This window comes from Cryptotermes secundus, unplaced genomic scaffold (genome assembly GCF_002891405.2).
Source record: "Cryptotermes secundus unplaced genomic scaffold, Csec_1.0 scaffold779, whole genome shotgun sequence".
Taxonomy (NCBI): Eukaryota; Metazoa; Arthropoda; class Insecta; order Blattodea; family Kalotermitidae; genus Cryptotermes; species Cryptotermes secundus.
The window spans coordinates 1916327-1939189 of record NW_019737096.1 but is presented as its reverse complement, the minus strand read 5'-3'; the positions used below and the strand labels follow the sequence as shown (position 1 = coordinate 1939189).

The 22863-nt window shown below is 43.4% G+C and overlaps 1 protein-coding gene across 3 annotated transcripts in view; it reads left to right on the top strand.

Annotated features, from left to right (window-relative positions):
* Positions 1 to 19555, top strand: part of LOC111870195 (tachykinin-like peptides receptor 86C) — a 53716-nt gene extending 34161 nt beyond the window's left edge. For all 3 annotated transcript variants that reach the window (XM_023862282.2, XM_033753709.1, XM_033753708.1), the window contains 5 exons: positions 4751 to 4828; positions 8983 to 9133; positions 9665 to 9861; positions 15067 to 15203; positions 18651 to 19555. In XM_023862282.2, the coding sequence (XP_023718050.1) occupies positions 4751 to 4828; positions 8983 to 9133; positions 9665 to 9861; positions 15067 to 15203; positions 18651 to 18874 (787 nt within the window). In that variant the 3' untranslated portion in view covers positions 18875 to 19555. The remainder of the gene's footprint in view (positions 1 to 4750; positions 4829 to 8982; positions 9134 to 9664; positions 9862 to 15066; positions 15204 to 18650) is intronic.
* Positions 19556 to 22863: the final 3308 nt, after the last annotated feature.

Genomic DNA, 22863 nt, shown 5'->3' with positions numbered 1-22863 from the left:
GCAACATGTCACATTATTATTATTATTATTATTATTATTATTATTATTATTATTGCTCTACATCCCCATCGGGGCCTTGGCCGCTTTTTCAGCTTCTTCATCGTATATATGGTCGGTAGGGGTCGGAAGGGGTCGATAGGACTCCTGGAACGGGAGATCAGCCCGTCGCAAGACCGCTATTTACACACAGAATAAACGCACACAATACAGACATCCATGACTTGAATGGGATTCGAACCCAGGAGCCCAGCTTCCGAGCGAGCGAAGACAGTTTATACCTCAGACGGCGCGGCCACTGTGATCAGCATCTTGTAAACTGACGAGATAAGAAGCACGGATGGCGAACATTTTCTTTATTTTCTTTTTTAAAATTTTGGACATAAAAATTATAAATTGAATTATTCTTGACTTAATAAGCGATGTTTTCTCAACTGCATGAGTTCTGTGACGTAGAATGCGACGATGACTTCTGGATGATGAATTCGAAGGATGAGGTATAAAGGGTCTGGCATATTTTAATGTACTTTCCTGAACATACTGAGGAAAACCATTAAAACCACATTCAATATAGGAGATTTATGGATCCAGATTCGAACCTAGAACCTAAGACTGTCTGATCTTCAATTCTGTAGATGGAGACAGTACGTTCCTATGAAACGTCGGCAAACTTCTATCAAACTACACAGCGTCGCATCTGAGAAGATAAAACTTCAGATCTCTAATTATGATGAGCTGCTTGCTCGTAGGCATACAGAAAACTTGTAGCTGCCATAGTTGCGTATCAAGGGCAATAATTAGATCTGAGGTTCTCATAGTTGTGGTTACAGAGACCGACAACTTCAAGACCAACATTTTGTTTGCAAAATACGCCTTAGAAAAATGTGCGTGTTCCACTGCAGTAGATGTCTTTACTTTCGTCACTGAGTTGACCAAACGAAGTTTTATATGGACTTGAGACCACAGGACACAAAACTGTTTTGCCTCATCCTCTCCTATCGATTTTCTTCCCATTTCGGTTTCACGGGAAGAAATATACTCACACTGACAGTTTTCCCTTTCGAAATGAAATCCAATCCACCCAACAAAAAAAGGCTTCGGACAAGATACGGATTGCCGAATAGGCCAATGAAAAACGAAAATTCACTACTAGAATGGCATAAGGATGTGGTTTCGAACGTTGTCATGAAAAATGTTACGAAGACAACCATGATAATGTAATGATACAAGAGCATGTGAACATTAACATGTAATCACATTTCTATCTGTCTGTCTACCATTGGGTCTACAGCCCTTGCGGGTCTTGGCCGATTTTTCAGTTTCTTAATCTAGACACAGACGGTAGGACTCCTTGGACAGGGGATCAGCCCGTCGCAAAGCCGCTACCTACACACAGAATAAAGGCACATTGGCATCCATGCCTCGAATGGGATTCGAACCCACGATCCCAGTGTCCGAGCGGGCGAAGAAAGTTCATGCCTTAGACCGCGCGGCCTGTGTGATCGGCGTAATCATATTTAGTCACAAATAAATCCACAGAAACCTTATGTAAAGTTACGGCCTGTTACAGGGATAGATTTACATTTTACCTACACTAAACTAACCTAATCCTTACCTAATCCTATGTCAACCGATCCACTACAAAGCAACACATGGAGTGCTTAATATTACTTGACTGAACAGTCTCATGTATGAACGCAAGCGCAGACATAACAGGAGGAACAAAATATAAGTCAACAAACTCTTTACCGTCGCAGCCCAGAATGCTTTGTCGAATATGGCTACATTTCTGAATAGGACGGAGAAACCGGTTCTATATAAAAGTAAAAATCGACATGTATACCGAAGTGATCATGTGATGTGCTGCAAAAATACGAGTAATGATGATGAAACTGGCAGGAGCTCCTGTTCCTGTGGCATACGGAAGTCGAAGGAAGATTACATTCAGTTTGAAGGCTCATAATTACACGCTGACTTCGTGTATGTTAACCTGCCACAACTACATAACGAGTTGCAACGGAAACCCATCCGAGCAGGTTGGCGTGAACGGCAATGTTTCAGAAATGCACTCCGGAGACCAGGGGTTCGAATTTCAGCCTGGATATTGGCTATCCCGACTGATGTTTTCATGGTTTTACTCAATTCCTCTGTGCAATTGCCGGTATAATGCATTATTTTTGGTCAAAAGAGTTTCTTTAGCACTCTGTCCAATTCATTGTTCAGTGTCAATAATCATTCGACGCCATAGAGTGGGAGTTACTTACAGATTGAAGCGGCCTCCGTAGTCTAGAGGTAACGTTCCCACTTCATGACTCGTGGTACGCGGGTTCAAACCCGGCGGAGGTCGTGGAATTTTTAAGGGCGGAAAATTTCAGGGAACAAGTCTTCAGGGAGGGACTTTAAGCCGTGTGTCTCGTGTCGTAGCTTTACGGCACGTAAAAGAACTTCAGATCTCCAAAGGAGGTCACTGAGCCAAATTCAAGGACGTTTCCCGCCCAACAATAGTCTCTAACGCCTCTGATAGAGGGGGGAAGCATTATAGATACCGCCAAGCAAGTAGAGGCCGAACTCGCTTGCTCGGTCGGGACTGATGGTACACACCAATATCGGTAGGGTACAGAGACTGGTAGAATATCATAGAGGGAAGCACAATAGAACAAACTGGTCGCGGTGCATGGGGAAACCCACCCTCTCCAATAACTAACTAACTACTTACAGAGTGGGCCGCGCCATAGCTCAAGCGGTTAGTCGCTGGCTTCCACCGCGGCGGCCCGAGTTCCATCACGGGTCTGATCAAGTGGATTTGTGGTGAACAAAGTGGCGCTGGGGCAGGTTTTCTCCGAGTACTTCGGCTTCCCCTGCCAATCTTCATTCCACCACTTGCTCCACAATCACCATCACCTATTATCTGGGGCTGGTACAAGAGGCCAGAAATGGCCGCAGTACAAGGGGCTTAGTCACACCCCACTAGTAATAAAAAAATACTTACAGGGTCGTTACAAAGTTACAAACAATATTAACATATAGCAACTAATACACTGTCGTGTATCATAAACAATATTTAGAGGAACTTCGCGGTTGAGAATGCAGAAGTGCATGCACAGGAGGAGTAGAAAAAGTAGGAAGAGCCTTTACCGTCACAGATGTTTCGGGATCGAGTTCTATTAGTTTGTCAAATAAGTTTTAGAATAAGATGGAGAAACCGGATCATATATATATGTAAATCGACTCCGACGCGTAACCCGCCGATATCCACATCGATGTTGGCTCAGATGTCGGCGCTGTGGTACGTTGCATGTCACTAGCAGGAGCTTACGTATTGCTGATATGTGAAAAAAAAGTCTAATCAATTTAAGGCCACAATATCCCTCACTTCATAACTATAATTTATACAAAGTGGCAGGCACTTCCGGCGCACGCGGTAGCGTAGCTGGTTAAGGCAGGAAGGTCACGGGTTCGATTCCTGATGATGTCATTGTATTTTTTCAATTGACCTAATCCTTCCAGCCGCACTTTTGCCCTGGAATCGACTCAGCCTCTAACAGAAATGAGTACCAGGAATCTTCCTGGGGGTAAAGGCAGCCGGTGCGAAAGGCTGACAACCTCACCGCCATCAGTGAACCGATTGTCTAGAAGATGTGGGAACCTCGATTTCTCACAACCTTACGGGCCTCCACGGCCTGTTACAGAGGTAGCTTTTACCTTATACAGGCACTTCCACCAAACGCAACACACCTACCTAATCCCAGTCCAATATGTAGGTCATAGGAATTTCGACTTATATGTGATCACATTCAAAGACCTTGTTTTCAGAATATTTTGCAATGAATGCCATACCCTCTTGAACAGAATTTAACATGTTCAAAGATGTAACACTTGCAATATTCGCGCCTTAGCATATGTAGAGTATCATGCGTGGCCGATTTCAAGCCGAAACGTGAAATTATTTGAAAATTTTTGTGTCCGATCCCGTCCACAAGCATTAGTACTACCACGCTCCATTAACCGGAAATTCTGACGAGTCGTTTGGTACGTTTCGGTTTTTAGATAACCTCATCTTACACCTGCTGAAACAACATAGAAGAATATCATCTTACTAGAACTGCAACAGTTGGTTCGTTGTCGATTAAGCTTTGCTTCGTCCTGTTTTGAGTCGGTGCTTGCGAAAAATGATCACACTGCTTAAATACTCATTAAATCATCTGGGTATTTTTCTCGTGGCACTCAATGCATCGTAAAGAATTTGTTCTAAAAATATCTCGCGGTTCTTAAGTTTTCTGTTACAAAAGAGATAATAAAAATTTCGGAATGTTATTTCGCTCTGGCTCGAATCGATTGGATTCTCTCGACGTAGAGCGACGGCTCCTTTTTTTTTTAATTATCATAGTGGGGGGTGGAGTCCAGCTGGGTCCACTCCGCACATCGGCCACTGATTGGCCTATTGTACCTGTCCCGAGTGATTATGTTAATGGATAATTTGGAGGAATGAAGATTGGCAGAGGAAACCGAAGTATTCGGAGAAAACCTGCCCCAGCGGAACTTTGTCCACCACAAAATCCACTTGACCAGATCCGGGCTCGAACCCTGGCCGACGCGGTGGGAAACCAGCGACTAACCGCTTGAGCTATGGCGCGGACGTGCTGGCTCTTAGAGCTCTTAGAGCGTGCTCTAGCATAGCCCTCCAGACGTAGATGAAAGGAGAATGCAATACAAATGTGGAAATTTGCTATACATGAATATATGTTTGTTTCAGATATAGCGGAAAGATCCGAACAGCCTGTATACTGGTGTGGCCAGACGGACAACCCTTGATTTCCACGTTGGACTATGTGTAAGTGAGAGCAGAATGTAAAGGATTTTAAAAATAATGCCTGCCTCAAGAAACAGCGTTGTCACCCATGTTCAGAGACATGGCATGCAGCTGTGGCATGAGAGGGGTGGGACACGACTTCCACGTTTCTTTACGTAAACAAGGAGTCCAGACCGGCTGTGGGGCCCATCCATTCCAGTCCAGTCACATCCAGTGGGTACCAGGGGCTCTCTCCTCGGGAATATAGCGGCAGGTGTGTGAAGCTGACCATTCACCTCCACCTAATGTCGATGTCAAGAACGATGGAGTCATACCTCCACTCCCCATACGTCTTCATGGCTTGGTGTTTAGTTAATTAAGCACAAGGATACATTTACTTTATCATTACGGCTGTAGAGCCCTTTGTTGGGCCTTGGCCTCTTCTTCAGTTTCATAATTATTTACAGTCAGTAGGACTCCTTGGACGAGTGACCAGCCCGTCGCAAGACCCCCTATCTATACATAGGAAAACACAAACAGAATAAACGCACACAGACATCCATGCCTCGAGTGGGATTCGAACCCAAGATCCTAGTGTTCGAGCAGGCGAAGACAGTTCATGCCCTAGATTGCGCGGCCACTCTGATCGGCCTTTATCAGTATTGCAAACTATTAAACTGATGTGAGCTAAAATAGGCGCTACAGAGGAAATGTAACCTTCCCAAATAAATCGATTTAGTTAAGAAATGAAACATCAGCATAGAAACTCTGGGGTCTGGTATGCATATACGTGTAGAATAAGAGGCCGCAGTAAAACCATGACTACAGCATCGCCAGATAAGTCTTTGTGTTCACGGCTGAGGTTGGTGCACATGTCTCCGAAACAGGAAAACTAAGGACGTTTCAGCGGTATAAGAATGTTTTAAGCAGCCGGTTGTATTCCTTCTGTTAAAGGTCTTGCAGCTTAATATTGCCCGCTGACGGGCCCAGAAAGTGTGCATAGACATGTTGAAATGCGTGGGATCTACATAAAGCATCTTCTGTGGAGGTCACAAGAACTTCGCCCTTATCTCATCAGGAATTGGTTTCTAGATTTTATTATGGCGTATTTGCTTAAAGCAAGTACTGTGCAGGCAGAGAAACAGCCGGTGCTAGGTAATGGCCCGTACACACGCAACAGAGGAACGCATCACGTATGCTGTGATGTCACGCAACAATAGAAGAGGTGTTGCAAGAGGCGTTCTCTATATTTCCGCGCCACCCTCGTTACTGCGCAACTGGGCGGTAAACACATCTTTACAGCAGAGAATTCAGTTGAGTTCCGGTGTTGGCAATTGCAGCAAAGAATTAGAATTGAGGGAGTCAGGAGTGAGCAGTCGAGCGTTGAGCTCTGCGAAGATAATTCTGAATTCTAAAGAGATGCTAACGAGACAGTTGGCAATTGTAACAGAGAATTGAGGGAGTTTCCGGAGTTTGCAGTTGGCAGAATAATTTAGAAGAAATGGCAAAAAAAGGAATTAGGTTGTACAAATAAGATTTCATAATGTGCTGAAGTGACAGTGAGACTGTCATAAATCCGTTGCCAGAATACGACTAGTGAAGACTGAGGACACTTGTGTGTGTGTGCAACAGTGGACTGTAAATTGTGTAGATCAGCGATAGTGCTGTATTACCTATAATTCTGATTGGTGTGTATAAGGTGTCAATAAATCCAATCATCCAATCCAAAACCTCTCTACACGTGACTGGGATTCTTTTACACGTTACATAAGTTATGAACACCTTTAAAGCATGCAGCCATTTTTTAACACCCTGTGTATGAATATATGCATAACTAAGAGACAGACTTGCCGAGTTTCAGTTTTGTTTCCTCACCAACATAACGTCTTTATTTTTTCATGGAACTGATTAAAAGAGACTGTAACTCCCACGTAGCGTAAGCGAGGAACCTAATATATTAAAAGAACATGGCGCATTTTATTTTTCGAAGAACTCATATAAAATGGGGTATTTTTTTTCATTTCCTTTTGATTTCTACATTTCTATCAAAATTCTATTTTACAAAAATTACATTCGAAGAAAATTGAAATGACTCCCAACGCCAAGTTTCATCAAGTTCCGTCAAGTGGCTCTGAGATTCAATCACCGAGTAAGCTAACTTTCATTCGGAAGGCGACCGGTTCGAATCTCGGCCAGCATACCGACTATGCTGGACTGATATTTCTCTTGGTTTCCTCACGACCTCTAAGAAAATGCTCGTACCTTAAACTAGTACACGATCAGTTCCTTCCACCTTTTTCCAACTCGTCATTCACTATCATCTAACTATTCAACGAATCACCGATAACGTAGGGAAGTGAACTATAAATAAATAAATAAATCTACGATGTACCACGCTGGTAGATGGACAAAAAGATAGCCACATCTCATCATACTATGCATAGCAATTGAATGTTTGAAGTACCTCCAGCCAGCTGATTGGTGCTTCAGTTCGTGTTTCACGTACATGGAGCCAATTTACTCTATTCTCAGGATAAAAAAAGAGAGTCAACCAAAAGCTATGAGCCAAAGAAGGAAATTTTCTCTACTGAAGTACATTCGTACGACAACGGTAGGGAAAATATTAAAGTTTACACCTCTTCTGTTCATGGTTTGATAGCTTACCTTGTCACTACGGGTGAAAAGTTTCTCAGTTATTCTTTTAAACCGCTTGGTGAGGATAAGAGATGATATTAAAAAGCATCTATGCCAGTGGATGCCTGTAACTTCTTTACTTAGTTGGTTATTTAATGACCATGCAGTATCGGATGAGAGAATGATTGATGAACAGTGAATTCAAAGGGATTTGGAATGAAACTGGTTTGAACTAATCACGGTACCCTTCCCAAATTTGATGACGGTGACTGAGGAACACCTAGAAAATTCTCAATCAGAATATCCGATGTCGCTGCTGAGATTCGAACTGACCACCTCCAGAATAAAAGTCTAGTTTCCTACAGCTATACCACCCTTTTATGCCAGTCACGGTAGCCGAGCGGTCTAAGGCATGTACTGTCTTCGCTCGCTCGGAAACCGAGATCGTGGGTTCGAATCCCACTCAGGGCATGGATGTTTGTGTGCGTTTTTCTGTGTCTGTCTACAGGTAGAGGCCTTGCGACGAGCTGATCACTCGCCCAAGGAGTCCTACCGAATGTGTAAGATCTAGTGAACCGAAGTGAAACGGAGAGTTTCATGGAGGTAGACCCAGGCCCAAATTGGGGCTGTAGCGCCACAGGAAAAAAAAATACCACGATTTTATGGGAACGCTTGTAAGAAGCAGATATTTTAGAAGGAATTAATTAATGAACTAGCACTGAAAAATTAGAAGACTTTATTAAGTATTAGGCGTCTTTCGCATAAGTGTTATGAAATATATTAGCCATGTCACATTCGCCTGTCTGTCCGTCCGCATCAGTGACGTAGTTGAACGTACGTTACAGAATCTGTTCCTCCGATCTGATTCCTAATATTCCAAGTAGCAGATATCCAAGGCTCTTTCCTGTCAAAGTTTGTTACGCGAGTAGTTACATGTTCATTTTTTTCCCCTTGGCACTACAGCCCCAGTGGGCTTAGGCCTACCTCCATGGAATTCTCCGTTCACTTCGGTTTTTCTAGATCTTACACATTCGGTAGGACTCCTTGAGCGGGTTATCAGCTCGTCGCAAGGCCTATACCTGTACACAAACACAGAAAAAAGCACACAAACATCCATACCCTCAGTAGGATTCGAGCGAAGGCAGTGCATGCCTTAGACCGCTCGGCTACCCTGACCGGCCAGTTACATGCTCATACGTACGAGTAATAGCACCACTTCTGAAGTTGGTGCAGTGATATTGAATAAAATAATATGCAAACAATAAAGAATACCCTTTTGTGGGATGTGGCGCCGTGTAGATCTTCTGTGAACCGACGTTTCGGAGGAACATAACGCCTCCATCTTCAGACTAGAAGAAAAAAATGGAGGCGATACGCTCCTCCGAAACGTCGATTCACACAAGATATACACGCCGAAACATCTCAGAAGACGGCATTCTTCAGTCACCGCCTTGAAAACCTCAAATCTTACACAATATACAAACATTTTACCCGAGTTTTCAGGGGGCACCAAATCCTCTCTTCCGCCGGCACGGATACCAAATACGTGTAAGTGTTCACAGGTACAATGTGGTTCTGCTGCTGGCGACGTACGTGGCACCAATGGCGGCCATGGTAGCGTGCTACAGCGCCATGGGCCGTGAGTTGTGGGGCAGCCGCTCCATCGGAGAGCTGACTCAACGGCAGGTGGACTCCATCCGTTCCAAAAGGAAGGTGAGAACCCTCTTCTCGGGCTACCAGCAGTGCCACTTGGCTTACTATTACCGACGTTTCAAGGACCATCTCCGTCCCCCACCATCAGGGTCCGATGGGGACAGGGATGATTCATGAAACGTCGGTAATTTTGAAATAATTCACACGGCTGATAACCCAAAAAGACTTTGTCAGTTTTAGCGGCCGTGAAAGCTGCAAATATTAAACCTTTATATAAGGTGGATGCTAATGGCCGTGAGGTTAGTCGCCGGATTCCCACAGCGGTGGTCCGGGTTCGAGCCAAGGTCAGGTCATGTGGGATTTGTGGTGGACAAAGTGACACTAGAGCAGGTATTATCCAAGTACTTCAGTTTCCCCTGACACCGACTGCTCCACACTCAGCATCTATCATCCGGGGCTGGTACAATAGACCAAACAGTGGCCGAAGTACTAAGTAGACACAGTTTCACCCCATCATAATAAATTAATTAATTAAGGTGGATGCTATTTACAAGTGCCATGGCGTCAGTTCACCTTACGTTTATGCGGCAGGTGGTGCGCATGTTCATCATTATCGTGTCCATATTCGCCGTCTGCTGGCTGCCGTACCACGCCTATTTCATTTACACGCATCACAACCGTTCGCTCGCATACAGCAGATATGTGCAACATCTGTACTTGGGCTTCTACTGGCTCGCCATGTCCAACACCATGGTGAACCCGCTCATCTACTACTGGATGAACGCCAGGTATGAGAAGCGCCACAACGGATATGGGAGTGGAGGTGAGATAAAACAAACTCCGTGGCTTTAGTCCACAAGTGAACTATACCGACCGAGCGACCGCCGCTTGTAGGCGAAGTTAATGCCAACTTTAGCAGATAGAGGGTGTCGCGTGGTAAGCGAAACGGATCCCCACGGCCGTTAATCTCGGTTTTCTAGACCGGAGCCGCTTTTTCTTTGAAGTAGCTCCTCAATTATCCTCACGAGGCTAAGTAGACCCCGTTCCAGAACCACTACTTCTCAGAAAACCTGGCAGCGCCGGGAATCGAATCCGGGACCTCTGGATCTGTAGCCAGGAACTCTGACCACTAGACCACGGAGGTGGTCTGTGGATATGAGACTGTGACTTCAAATGCGCCCTTGTAACAGCCCATAATATGGACTTCCCTGATAGACAAATAGGGCTGCAACCGTTTTTTCCTTGATTCATTTAACTCTTTCGGAATCCTACGTTAAGTTCTTTATGAAACACATTAAGCTCCAAGAACGGGAATTCGGTTTAGAGACCGCCGTCTAGCTAATCGAAAAACATGAGTTCACAGGGCGTCTGAATGGGATTGGGTACTAGCGTGAAAGAAGGAATAGAGGTAGGAAGGTGAAATTTTGAACAAGTCACACTTAGAGTCACAGTTCACTGTCAGTGCAGATTTCTTTAGATAACAGAGGAACATTGCTATTTTAATTATTTGCGCTACTAGTCGATGTAGTGACTGCCTCTGTGGTCTAGTGGTCAGAGTTCCTGACTACAGATCCAGGGATCCGGGTTCGATTCCCGGTGCTACCAGTTTTTCTGAGAGAGTAATGGGTGTGGAAAGGAGTCCATTCAGCCTCGTGAGGAAAATTGAGGAGCTATTTCAAGGAAACAGCGGTTCCAGCCTAGAAATCCGAGATTAACAACCGTGGGGATCCGTTGCGCTGACCATGTGACACCCTCTATCCGCAAAGGTTGGCACTAACTTCGCCGACAAGCGGCGGTCGCTTGTCCGGTATAGTTCGCTTGCGAACTACAGGCCACGGAGTTTGTTTTTTTAATATTCAATGTAGTTGTTGCGAAAACTCAGACTAACTGTAATGCCAGTTGCATTGGTTGATTGAGAACAGAAGCTAATATTTTATGGTATGCATCCTATTGTGTGTCAGACAGAACAGCTACAGCACCACGGGGATATATAACATCAAATTCGAACATCCCAGTTCACGCATGAACAATCCGAGTGGGATACCCCGAACAACGTGTTCAGCCTTCACACATTTAATTTTTTTTTTCCTTGGCACTACAGCCCCAGTGGGCCTAGGCCTACCTCCCTGAACTTCTCCGTTCACTTCGGTTTTCCTAGATCATACGCATTCGGTAGGACTCCTTGGGCGAGTGATCAGTTCGTCGCAAGGCCTCTACCTGTACACAAACACAGAAAAACACACACAAACATCCATGCCCTGAGTGGGATTCGAACCCACGATCCCGGCTTCCGAGAAAGCGAAGACAGTGCATGCCTCAGACCGCTCGGCTACCGTGACCGGCTCACACATTTAATAGGAAGGGCAAAAAAAGAACGAACACGACCTATACACGTATTCTGAAAAAAAGATCCCAGCAAGCAGACAACCCGCAGCGCAATATCACTACCGTGGTGGAACAACAAACAGTACACATGGCAGGCACAAGGCTCAAATGGAATTTGTAATATTGGCTATAAATACATTGATAGCCATTTTAATTTTAATTTTAATTTTTATTCATTTAATATCAAATTTAATGCCTAGTTTTAACCATATTTGAACTGCATTTTAAAATTAATTGCCAATACAGAATAATCATACAGATAAAATATGAATTCATACTGATTAATGACGCAATTCAGAAGCTAAGTTATATTCGTGTACGCCTGAAGATGACCAAAGAAAACGGTCGAAACATGTAGCGTTACCACAAACAACTAATAAAAATAAATGTTGACACAGTAACGTCTATTTTGTTTCTTTTTGATTATTTGTTGTGCGACTGTCCCAAATTATGTATATCTGAAGCTAAGAGATTTCACTTGCGGTGATTGACCTAGTCCTGAAATATCAGATGTTCTAACAAATTAAATTAATTTTTTTTTAATTCGATTAGTGGGGGCTGGAGTCCAACTGGATCGACTCGACACGGCGGCCACTGATTGGCCTACTGTAGCTTGCCCCGGGATGCTTATGATGATGGAGAATTTGGTGGAAAGAAGATTGGCAGGGGAAATCGAAGTACTCGGAGGAAACCTGCCACAACGCCACTTTGTCAACCACAAATCCCACTTGACCACACCCGGGCTCGAACCCGGGCCGCCGCGGTGTGAAGCCAGCGACTAACCGCTTGAGCTATGGCGCGGCCGTGTTCTGACCAAAGCTGCCCATTTCATGTACAGAACTCCAGAGTCTCAACAGTACTGTGCGTACCGAACGTACATCCGGACAAATATAGACCAAGATCACAAGTGACGTGGTAAGTTTTCTCCTCGGAATAATTTAGAAGGGTTCGTGTGGAGCCAGGGGTTATTCGAAACAAGTAGTAGAGCGTGTTCATTCTAAAACAGACTTGATTCCGGTTCGATCCAAGAAAGGAATGACCGGTACACTGTCTATGAAACATAAGTGAAAGCCTGATTGGCCGGAAAAAAAAACATGCTTATGTGCCATTTCGACTACTACGAGATTGAACCAGGGTTTCCGCGTTGAGAATCCGGCGACTACACGCCTGAGCTGCGGCATTCTTAACCTTGGTTCAGCTGCAGAGCTCACATGATTTGAATAATAGGAGCTGACTATCTCCTTCATCGTCACAGGGAGCAAGTATGGGCATCGGTGCAAGAGCCAAGTTCTGTCCGTCCATCCGCGTATTTCAACTCAGGCACTACAAAAAATACGCCGAATAAATATGGATTGAATTCCTACGCTGAAAGTAGAAGGGCGACATTTATTTTGGTCTACATCTGCCCAATATATTTAATAGTTTACTTAAGAAACAGATTTAACTAGATCAGTTTTCCTCCAGACACTACCAGTCGTAAAAGCGGCTGCATGACATGATATATAAATCATACCCTTACAGCACAGAACTCCATCACAGCCCTTGTCAATATGGACACTACCAGAATTAAAATCTGCGAATGATTAACAACTTGCCATTGATTACTTTCATCGGATTCGTATTCCATGAATTAATGAGCTTATTTTGAGTGTTAAGTTCAGGAAATGTAAGTCCAATTAACAGAGCATACATGCAGCTATCGCCAATTGATTTCAAGCAAAATCTCTACACAAATTCGTACGCTGTGCAGAAACCGTCCCGGTGGGATGCGACGTAAAAACATGGTCATGAGCACAATGACTTAAGCACTACATCATGAAGGCGTATAGAGAGCTTAAAAATAAAGCTTCATGCATTCGTCTTTTATCCTTGGAGGTAAGTGATTAGTTTTGAGCTGCAGCCGTCTTTTATTTTTCAGGATATTAGCCACCGGTACCAGTAGCTAATTGTGTAGGCTCCAGATTCATTCTGAACACGGCAATGGTTAAAAGATCCTGGCAGAAATTTAGCTTCGGTCGTCCGGTTAGCACAATGCCCACCTACATAATCACTTTGTACTGAATCACAGGAAAGTGCTGCAAGTATGTATGACTAGAGGCCGCGCCATGGCTCAAGCAGTTAGTCGCTGGCTTCCCACTTCGGCGGCCCAGGTTCGATCCCGGGTCTGGTCAAGTGGGACTTGTGGTGGACAAAGTGGAGCTGGGGCAGGTTTTCTCCGAGTACTTCGGTTTCCCCTGCCAATCTTCATTCCACCAATTGCTCCACAATCACCCTCACCTATCATCTGGGGCTGGTACAATAGGCCAGAAGTGGCCGCAGTGCAATAACAAAATGTATGAATATGGACATCATGCTATTCATTTCGCCCTTTCAGATCTGTCTCCATATTTCGTAATAAAAGCAGATCTCTCTGTATTGCCATGCCCTCTGTTGCCTGCTTTCTTTGTTGATCACTTCACTTTACAGCGCTAAAGGTAAAGTCCCTGTGCTTAACTAATTAAGCACTATGCGCCATGAAGACGTATGGGGGAGTGGATGTATAGATCCACATTTTCTTGACCTCGGCACTAGCTGGAGGTGAGTGGTCAACTTCACGCCCCGGGCCGCTTTACCCCCGGGGAAAGAGCCCTCTGTACCCATTGGCTAGGAGATCCGGTGGGCTCCAAAGCCAATCTGGACGACGTGGAGAAGATAAAATTCTTGAACCTGAACTCCGACCCTTCGGCCGTCCAGCCCGTAGCCAGTCGCTATACGGACTGGCTATCCCCGCTCCTAACTTTACAGCGCTACCGATACCTAAACTATATGACGTGGAATAGTAGAATAATTAACATTATTACGTTATGTGTAACGGGCAGGTATAAGGCTGATTATGAAACAACTATACAATATTATAGGTTTATTACGCCAATCTAAAAAAAACAATACAAAGTTTCATAAAATTCCCTTCGCCCAGAAAGCCGCTGCTTCTTGCATATGTATAGACACAGAAGTTTATGAAACCTGAACAAATCAACCACCGGAGTTATGAGAGGGGTAATATTCTAAAGTCGTATTTAGGAAGTACTCTGTTCGAAGCTCGGTCGGGGCACCGAATATCCTGAGTTTTCGTGATTTTCCTCAGTCACGTTGGGCTAATTCCGTGAAAGCGCCGCGAATGGGCCATGATTCCAGCCAGTTCCTGTCTAATTCATTTTTCATGCATCAACCCACCACCGGAAGCTATAATAAGCTAAATGGTATAAAAATGGTAAAGCTAGCCCTGTAAAAGGCCGTGGAGTCCCACAGGGTTGTGAGACGTCGAGGTTCCCACATTTTCTGTTGAAAATCGGCTCACATATGGCGGTGAGGTTGTCAGACTAACGCGCCGGCCGCCCTTTAGCCACAAGAAGATTCCTGGTATTCATTTCTGTTAGAGGTTGAGTCGACCTCAATGCCAGAGCGCTAGATACTATGAGGGTTCAAAACAAGGTGAGTGTTTTTACTCGAATTTACAAGCTCCTGCGGAATATTTCTTCGCTGCTTTCCTCAGTCCTTCCCTCGCGTTACTCATACGAGCAAGCCAAACGCTTAGCAACAGGCGACATGAAATCTGCTCTCGTCCACAGGTTCCGTAGGTACTTCAAGCAAGCCGTGTGCGAATGGCACTGTACCTGCAGGAAGACGCCCGTGAACCTGAACCGGTTAGAGACGGCCCGCGTGTGTCGGCGATACAGCCCGCCGTCAGGTTTCAAATCGAAATCAGGTGAGTTCAGACATTCCACAGATGTCATGCTAAAGTTCCAAAGAACTGTTCTAGTACATAGGACAGATATTTACTTATGATATATTTATTAGCACAGTACATCTGAAGACTACGTATAGAAGATTAAAAGAAATGAAAATGCTCCATATAAATAAGCAATGTGGCTTAAAACAAATTTATTTCCAGATTACTGCCTTCCGGTATGTGACGGCCTATAATTTCGTATCCTAAACAAAACAGAAGCCGGTCACGGTAGCCGAGCGGTCTAAGGCATGCACTGTCTTCGCTCGCTCGGAAGCCGGGATCGTGGGTTCGAATCCCACTCAGGGCATTGATGTTTGTGTGCGTTTTTCTGTGTTTGTCTACAGGTAGAGGCCTTGCGACGAGCTGATCACATGCCCAAGGAGTCCTACCGAATGTGTAAGCCCACTGGGGCTGTAGTGCCAAGAAAAAAAAAACATGAACGAAAATAAAATACACGAAGGAACCAAATTATTGCCATGTGTGTGAGTGACTATTGACGGGGTTTGGATTGGTAATCGGATTTACTGACCACTTACAGATCGTAACCACAAGTAGCTATAGCACTAACGCTAATTCACGGACTCTCCACTTCGCTACAGCACGCACTAAGTCTTTCAGCCCGCTGTGTCTTCACTAGTCGTTGTTCGGTAACGGCTTCCAACGGCGGACGTTACCCTTACTCTGGATTCCCGAACTATCCCTGTGCCTCAGCTACCAACTTCTAGTAACAACAGCTCACGACTGAACTTCAGTTCTCTGACTAACTCACTAACTCACCAACCAGCTCTTCACTTTCCTACACAGCACTATAGTAAAGACACCGCTTCCCATTTAATCCATTGGTGTTTGTTAGGAATCTGTTGCCTAGCAACGGGCGTTCTTTACAGCGTCATTACTTAGCAACGGGTCTACATGCTACATAATAAATAAACAAACTAAAGTACAAACCGCACAAACAAGAAAAGTAACGTTTCAGTGCAACCTGTTGCCTATCTGCAGGCGTGTGCAGCAGGGTGCACACGCGTATCTACCATAGTACAAGGCATCACATCCCAGAGTGCAATAATCTACATAGTTGCCTTGCTGAGCTCACAAATTCGTTTCCTTCGACCATGTTGACGCAATATGCGGAGCTAACAAATCACAGTTTCTTTCTGGTTGTTATTTAACGACGCTCTCGGTGTCAAGACTATGCAACGTCGGTGGTAGGATAACAAATGAATATGTAGCAGTTGTTGGAATGAGAATTGTCAAGGGAAATGGAAGTACTCGGAGAAAGCCTGCCCCAGTGCCATTTTGTTCACCAGAAAACCACACGAACCAGGCCGCAACGGTGGGGACCGGCGACTGACAGACTGAGGTACAAATCACAAATTTTATACTCATTCTCGTAGAGTATATAGGTTACCCATAATTGCAGTTGTGCCAACTGTCTCAGACTTCCAGTGGTGTTCGCCTATGCTTTCTTCAAGGAGACATCTATACTGTGCAATGAAAGCGAATGCGTATTCCACTTTACAGTATAATTATTCCAAACGTCTTCTAGTGTGTATCTTAACCATCTTGGTGCTGATTTACGTACACCGGAAGCCGAGGTGCGACGGTAATCATATTACAGACATTATCACGCTGCATGGTCAGAAAATACTTCTCTTCGCATTTTGTTAAATATTCACCGAATCAAAAATTGTTTAAAATTAGAGTTGTTGCTACATTTCATGTCATGTAAAATATCTTATAAGGAAGCCGGGATAGCTCACAGCGTAGTCGGTATAGCGAGTGGCTACGGACTCGGCGGCCAAGGGATCGGAGTTCAAGTCTCGGTAGAGTCAAGAATTTTCCTTTCTCCACGACGTCTAGACAGGTTCTGGGACCCAGCCAGTCTCCTATCCAATGGGTACAGGGAGCGGTCTCCCCGGGAGTAAAGAGGCAGAGGTCGTGGCGATCCGTTGCACTGACCACGCAACGCCCTCTATCCGCTAAAGTTGGCATTAACTTCGCCGAAAAGCGGCGGTCGCTTGGTCGGTATAGTCGTTTGCGGACTACAGGCCAAGGAGTGTTTGTTTCTGTAAAAGGAATCTATTCTGAGAAAATCATATAATTTTAAATATGACCTTTGTATAAATTACGTATATGCAATGACTATTATTATTATTATTATTATTTGTATTTACGAATTCAATGTGTGAACTGTGTAGGGACGAATGTCGGGATGATTAATGAATTTAAAATATTTGGAAGGAAACGGTCATGTTCTAACCGAGGTAGCATCCCGGATTTTGTCTGACAGATCTGAAGAAAACCCCGAATATCTCAGTCAGGATAGACGAAATTCAAATCGATCGCTTCCCGAATATAAGCCTAGAGCGTTCGCTATACCAAGCCGGGTCGCACTGACACTTTTACTGAAGGTCCCTGTGTCAAATCTAATTAGACTGGTTTAAGTAATAGCGAGAGTGAAATTGCAGCAGACAGGGTCCCGTTATAACTACATTAATAACTGCCTTATCTACAAGTATTGTTATCATGAAAGGCTTACGTATAATATGCTTTGAGTGAAAAAACTTTAGCTAAGCTGTTCTTTGTGCAATTGTTTTGTCAGGATTTAAATTTTGTACGGGAGTGAGTCAAGACAAGAGGAAGCCATGCTGCTTCCACACAATCACAGGCAGACAACCATCGCTGTGTAACGTTACTTTCCCGCGCTGAGTTACAACAATAACCCGCCGAGTAATCGAATTGAACGCTTTTGCTGTCCGTAAAATGGTGCAAGTGGAATTTGCAGAATTGGATTAACATCCTTCAAACTAAATTACCGGACTGAAATACTCGCAAGCATATTGGTTCGATTCCGGATTGAGTCGAGAGTGATGTGGTACACGCGAACTGAAATGGCTATCTCCCACCAAACCTGGGTCAATTCTTCATGGAACCAAGTGACTTTTATAACGCCCCCATAAATAAAGTCCTACACTTCATTCGAAGTGTAAGATTAATAAAGGGTTAATCCAAAGGGGAAGCACAATTGATCATTGAAGGTCGCAGTGCGAGGGCCGGTTTCTATGGCTCACCCCTCATACTAATCTTCCACCAAAAGAGCTGGCTATAACTGCGTATATGCTGCCACGTTTAGTCACGAAGAAGCGCCGTGTTCTGTACTGTGAAACTGACTCGGCATAGTACAGTCTCAGTTCAGAAGCCGACTGTTATTCAGTTGCACCATAAATATTCTTCCGTTCGAATGTTCATCACCGCCATCACAAGAACCAAAAACTCGACCCTATCCTCGAGCAGTTAAATTCGTTTCTCACAGTCTAGTCGCTTGACTTTATTAAAAAAATTTCCAGTTGATCCTCCATTCTTAATTCTCGGCTGTCTAGAGAAATGTCAACATTACATTCCCTGAATAACTTGTCTTTTCAGGAACAGCAGAGGAGTGTGTGCTGAACGGTCGAAAAAATACGGTGACATCTCAACCATGTCATTGCTCGGACAGGCACCAGCATGCCCGCACTCACCCTCAGGTCCAGTACCGACAGAATTATGGGTGCAATTCTTGCTGCTCTGGTACTACTGTCACTCTTCCTCTACATCGCTGTCGGAGTAACCTGAGCACACGGAAGTTCGTGACAATTGCAGAACTTTAGCCAGGATGTCTGAGAGGGGCGGTTCTTGCGTACAGACACAAAAGTTCCAGGATTAACGTCGAAAGGGTGTTCTTCTGTTACAGCACTGTGCACTCATACATTGGCCAGAAGTTAGAATTGGAGTTGTTTAACATCTAAGCCTTAATGACAAGTGTCGACGATTGCCTTGGATAGCTGAATCTGGCCACACTTTGTATACAGTCACTACTGAATACAACGTCTTTATATCGTTATAAGGATATAATTTTAATTTCAGTGTACTGGTGTACTGTACACTACACACATCTGTTCACATATTGTTTACTGGAAACTGTTAGATTCTACATAAAACCATGAAAGTACATATAGATTTCTTTACATTACGTTTAAGGACAAAGGAACTGGACGACAGATTGCAGTAACCGCTGTACCTCTTATAACGAGATAATTTACTCTGTACTGTCCTCCTGTAACTAGACTAGAGTACATATGGGGCAATATGGTTCAACTTCAATGATAAACATGTAACTGAAATCATCCGGTCAGCCAAAGGTTCACGGGTCGGCCGTGGTTCGTATTCTGACGTATACACATTGATCATTGGCCTCTAAATAGAATGGTTAAATTCCATTAAAGACCCATCAGATTAATTATAATACAAAACAAAACTAACTCTGTGGTTTTAGTCCGCAAGCGAACTATACCGACCGAGTGACCTCTGCTGGTCGACGAAGTTAGTGCCAACTTCAGCTGATAGAGGGTGTCGCGTGGTAAGCGCAACGAATTCCCATGGCCGTTAATATCGGTTTTCTAGACCAGAGCCGCTACTTTTCTATTCATGTAGCTCCTCAGTTATCCTCACAAGGCTGACACACTACTTCTCAGAAAATCTGGTAGTGCCGGGAATCGAACCCGGACCTCTGGATCTGTAGCCAAGAACTCTTGACTACTACACCACAGAGGCGGCCAATTAATTATAATAACAGTTAATTTAGGAAACTGTAGTAACGCATTCCTGTGTATGAAGTGGTAGAAAGTTCACCATTCGTTATGTAGGAAGGATTTGTAATTCAGTTAGACCCTGACGCTGCAGACTGGAGGACACAGATCTCACTCAAGAACCAACCAAGGATGTCGGTTTGCATAAGTTGTAAAGGAATAAACCACAACTTCGATCAGTAATACTACAAAATAAAGTCATTTGTTATGATAAGTGTTTTATGAAACCTGTTCATTGAGTGTACAAAAGGACTTTATTCTTCTAATTAAAGTATCCATGTAAATAAAATTAATTATATGTCATCAATCTTGTTGTTAGTTATTATAGCAACGAACATATCCTAGTTTCCTTGAGCTTCTCCACAGAATTACATGCCCGAACTCTGTGCATGTCTTACTTCGGCTGACCCAAAAATCATAATACACAGTTCCTCATAATTAGAGCTAGGATTCTTATATAAACACACATTTTATTTCTTACTATTTACATGCTCAAAAAGTAATAATCTCCAAAAACTGCAGCACTAGCATTGCTACAGCCGAATCTTATCTACGACCTTTCACATATTTTGGCATTTCCTACATATTTCTCGGCACGTTACATAAAACTGGATATTTCGTGATATTTCTCTTTACTTGCATTTTAAACTGGAAGGTGTCTACATTTCTTGTGTGTATTTTGGTTAAATACCCTATTAATTGTCTCCTCTACCCTTTCAAAAGACTTTTTCTGCGACGCAGAAATCTGGAAGGAAATATCTCTCTTGCGAAGCAAAGTACACTACAACTCACAAGTAATTCCACTCATTAGCGTGACCTGTGCGTTGGGGATTTTTCTAAGGATTCGAAAGGTTTTCTTTGTATTGCAGTTAAAATCCCCTGCCCTATCACCAAAGATACTCGTACACCCTTAACAACCTGCGTTTTTGTCCTGAAATTTTTGAAAGTGATTTTAGTTTTGTATGAGCAGTTCAATGAGTTAAGTTCAAATTTGAGAGTCGATGCCATCATGGCACTGGTTGCATCCTCTCTGGCGTCAAAGTTACATTTGTGGGTAAAAATAGACGATTCCTTCAGTATTCGTAATATATCTGGCTTGCAGCAAAATTACTGGGTGTTCCATGAAATCAGATTTGGAGCAACATGTATGAAACACACTATATACAAAGAACAAGCAACTGAGTTCTTCAAAGAAGCAAGTGCTTTAAACAGAGATGCAGCAGTCTTTGACCTCACTAAACGAATTCTTCAAGGATATATGCAACTGAATGGTGGCCATGAATGTCCTCTGGTTTAAACTCCTAATGCTTGAATTTTGATCCTTTTTGGAAAAGTACTGCAAGCAACAAATTCCAGACCAGTCAACACTTCAAAAACATTATCTGTCTTAGCGTCAATTTTTTTAGCCCTTTCAGAAGTGAACAGACATACTGAAGAGAAGTACGGAGACCTATTCTCATACGTTAGGAACATACATTCACAACTGATGACAATATAAATAGATACTGATGGTCCCAGGCCTCTATTACTTGTCATTCATTACATTTGTGATAATGGGCAACGACCCTGAAACAATGAAATGACAATTGCTAGGCAACACATTCTTAATAAGCAACAGCCATTATCAAGTTACACCTTCGCAAACCATATGTACTGGAGTACAACACTGAACGGTGTCTTCTACATGGTCCATGCTGAGAAGTTATTAAAAAAAGGCAAGGCTATCCTTGTAACAGGCCATGGAGGCCCATAGTTTGAGAGATGTCGAAGCTCCCACATTTCCTAGACAATCGGCTCATAGATGGCAGTGAGGTAGTCAGCCTTACACACCGGCCATCCTTTAGCCCCAAGTAGATTCCTAGTACTCATTTTGTTAGAGGCTGAGTCGACCCCAGGGATATAGTGCAGCTGGAAGGATTAGGTCAGTTCGAAAACCAAATTACTTCATTGGGAATCAAACCTGCTACCTTTCGGCCTGTAGAATAGTGCCTCAACCAACTATACTTTGCATATCTAGAGACTGGAAGAGTAAAATGCACTCCACTCCCCGAGTAAATTTATCAAATTGTTAAAATTTGCTTTTAGGACATATGGAAAGACATAGGCCTGACCGAATTTGAAGCACACCTAATTTTCATGTGCTTCCTTGAGGTGTTTGCATAGCTCTAGTTGTTCATTTATAGCAGGCAGCCAATAAAACAAAGGTTGTAAAAATGATGGCGCTAGAGATACCCCATTACACAGTAAAAATGTTTTCCTCATATTTTGTTAAATATTCAGCATATAGAAACATGCTTCAAATATAATTTGCTGACACTGTGTCTCTTATGTGCCGAATTTCTGTACGATCAACCATCTGTCCAAAACTTCAGTTTGAGTTTCAAGTAGATCAATATTGAAATTACCCAGTATTTTTTGAAGATGACTAATACCTCATTTAATCTAAACCCTTTCAGTAGTGTCCAAGATTAAACATAAGGAGAGATACAAAGTTGCATCATAACCAACCAACTTCACGAACAATTTAATCTATATTACAGATAAATTACCCAATTTCATCACTAAACAGTACTGTACCTTTCAATTCACTTCCTAGTGCAGGAAAATTTCACAACCAGTTTGAGAAATTCTTAGTTATTAAGAAACTCAAGAAGTTTCATTACAAATGAGCATCCCTGGACTCAGTTCACATCATCACAACCTGCTTACCTAACATCCATTTTAAACTTATCCTTCAGTCTACGTATCAGTTCTTTCAAGTGGCATGTTTCCATGTTGTTTCCTCCACAATAATCTGTTCCTTTCATGTGTGCCATATTTTCAGACCACTGTCTTCACTATGCTTTGACTGAAATACCCTTGAAAATCTGTAAGGAGAGTAGAAATTATGAAGGTCCCTGTTATGAAATTTTCTCCATTTTCCTGTCAGTTCATCCCTCTTAGAACCAAATATTCTCCTCTGTACATTACTTTCAAATACCTTCTATATTTATTCACAATAAAGCACAGCT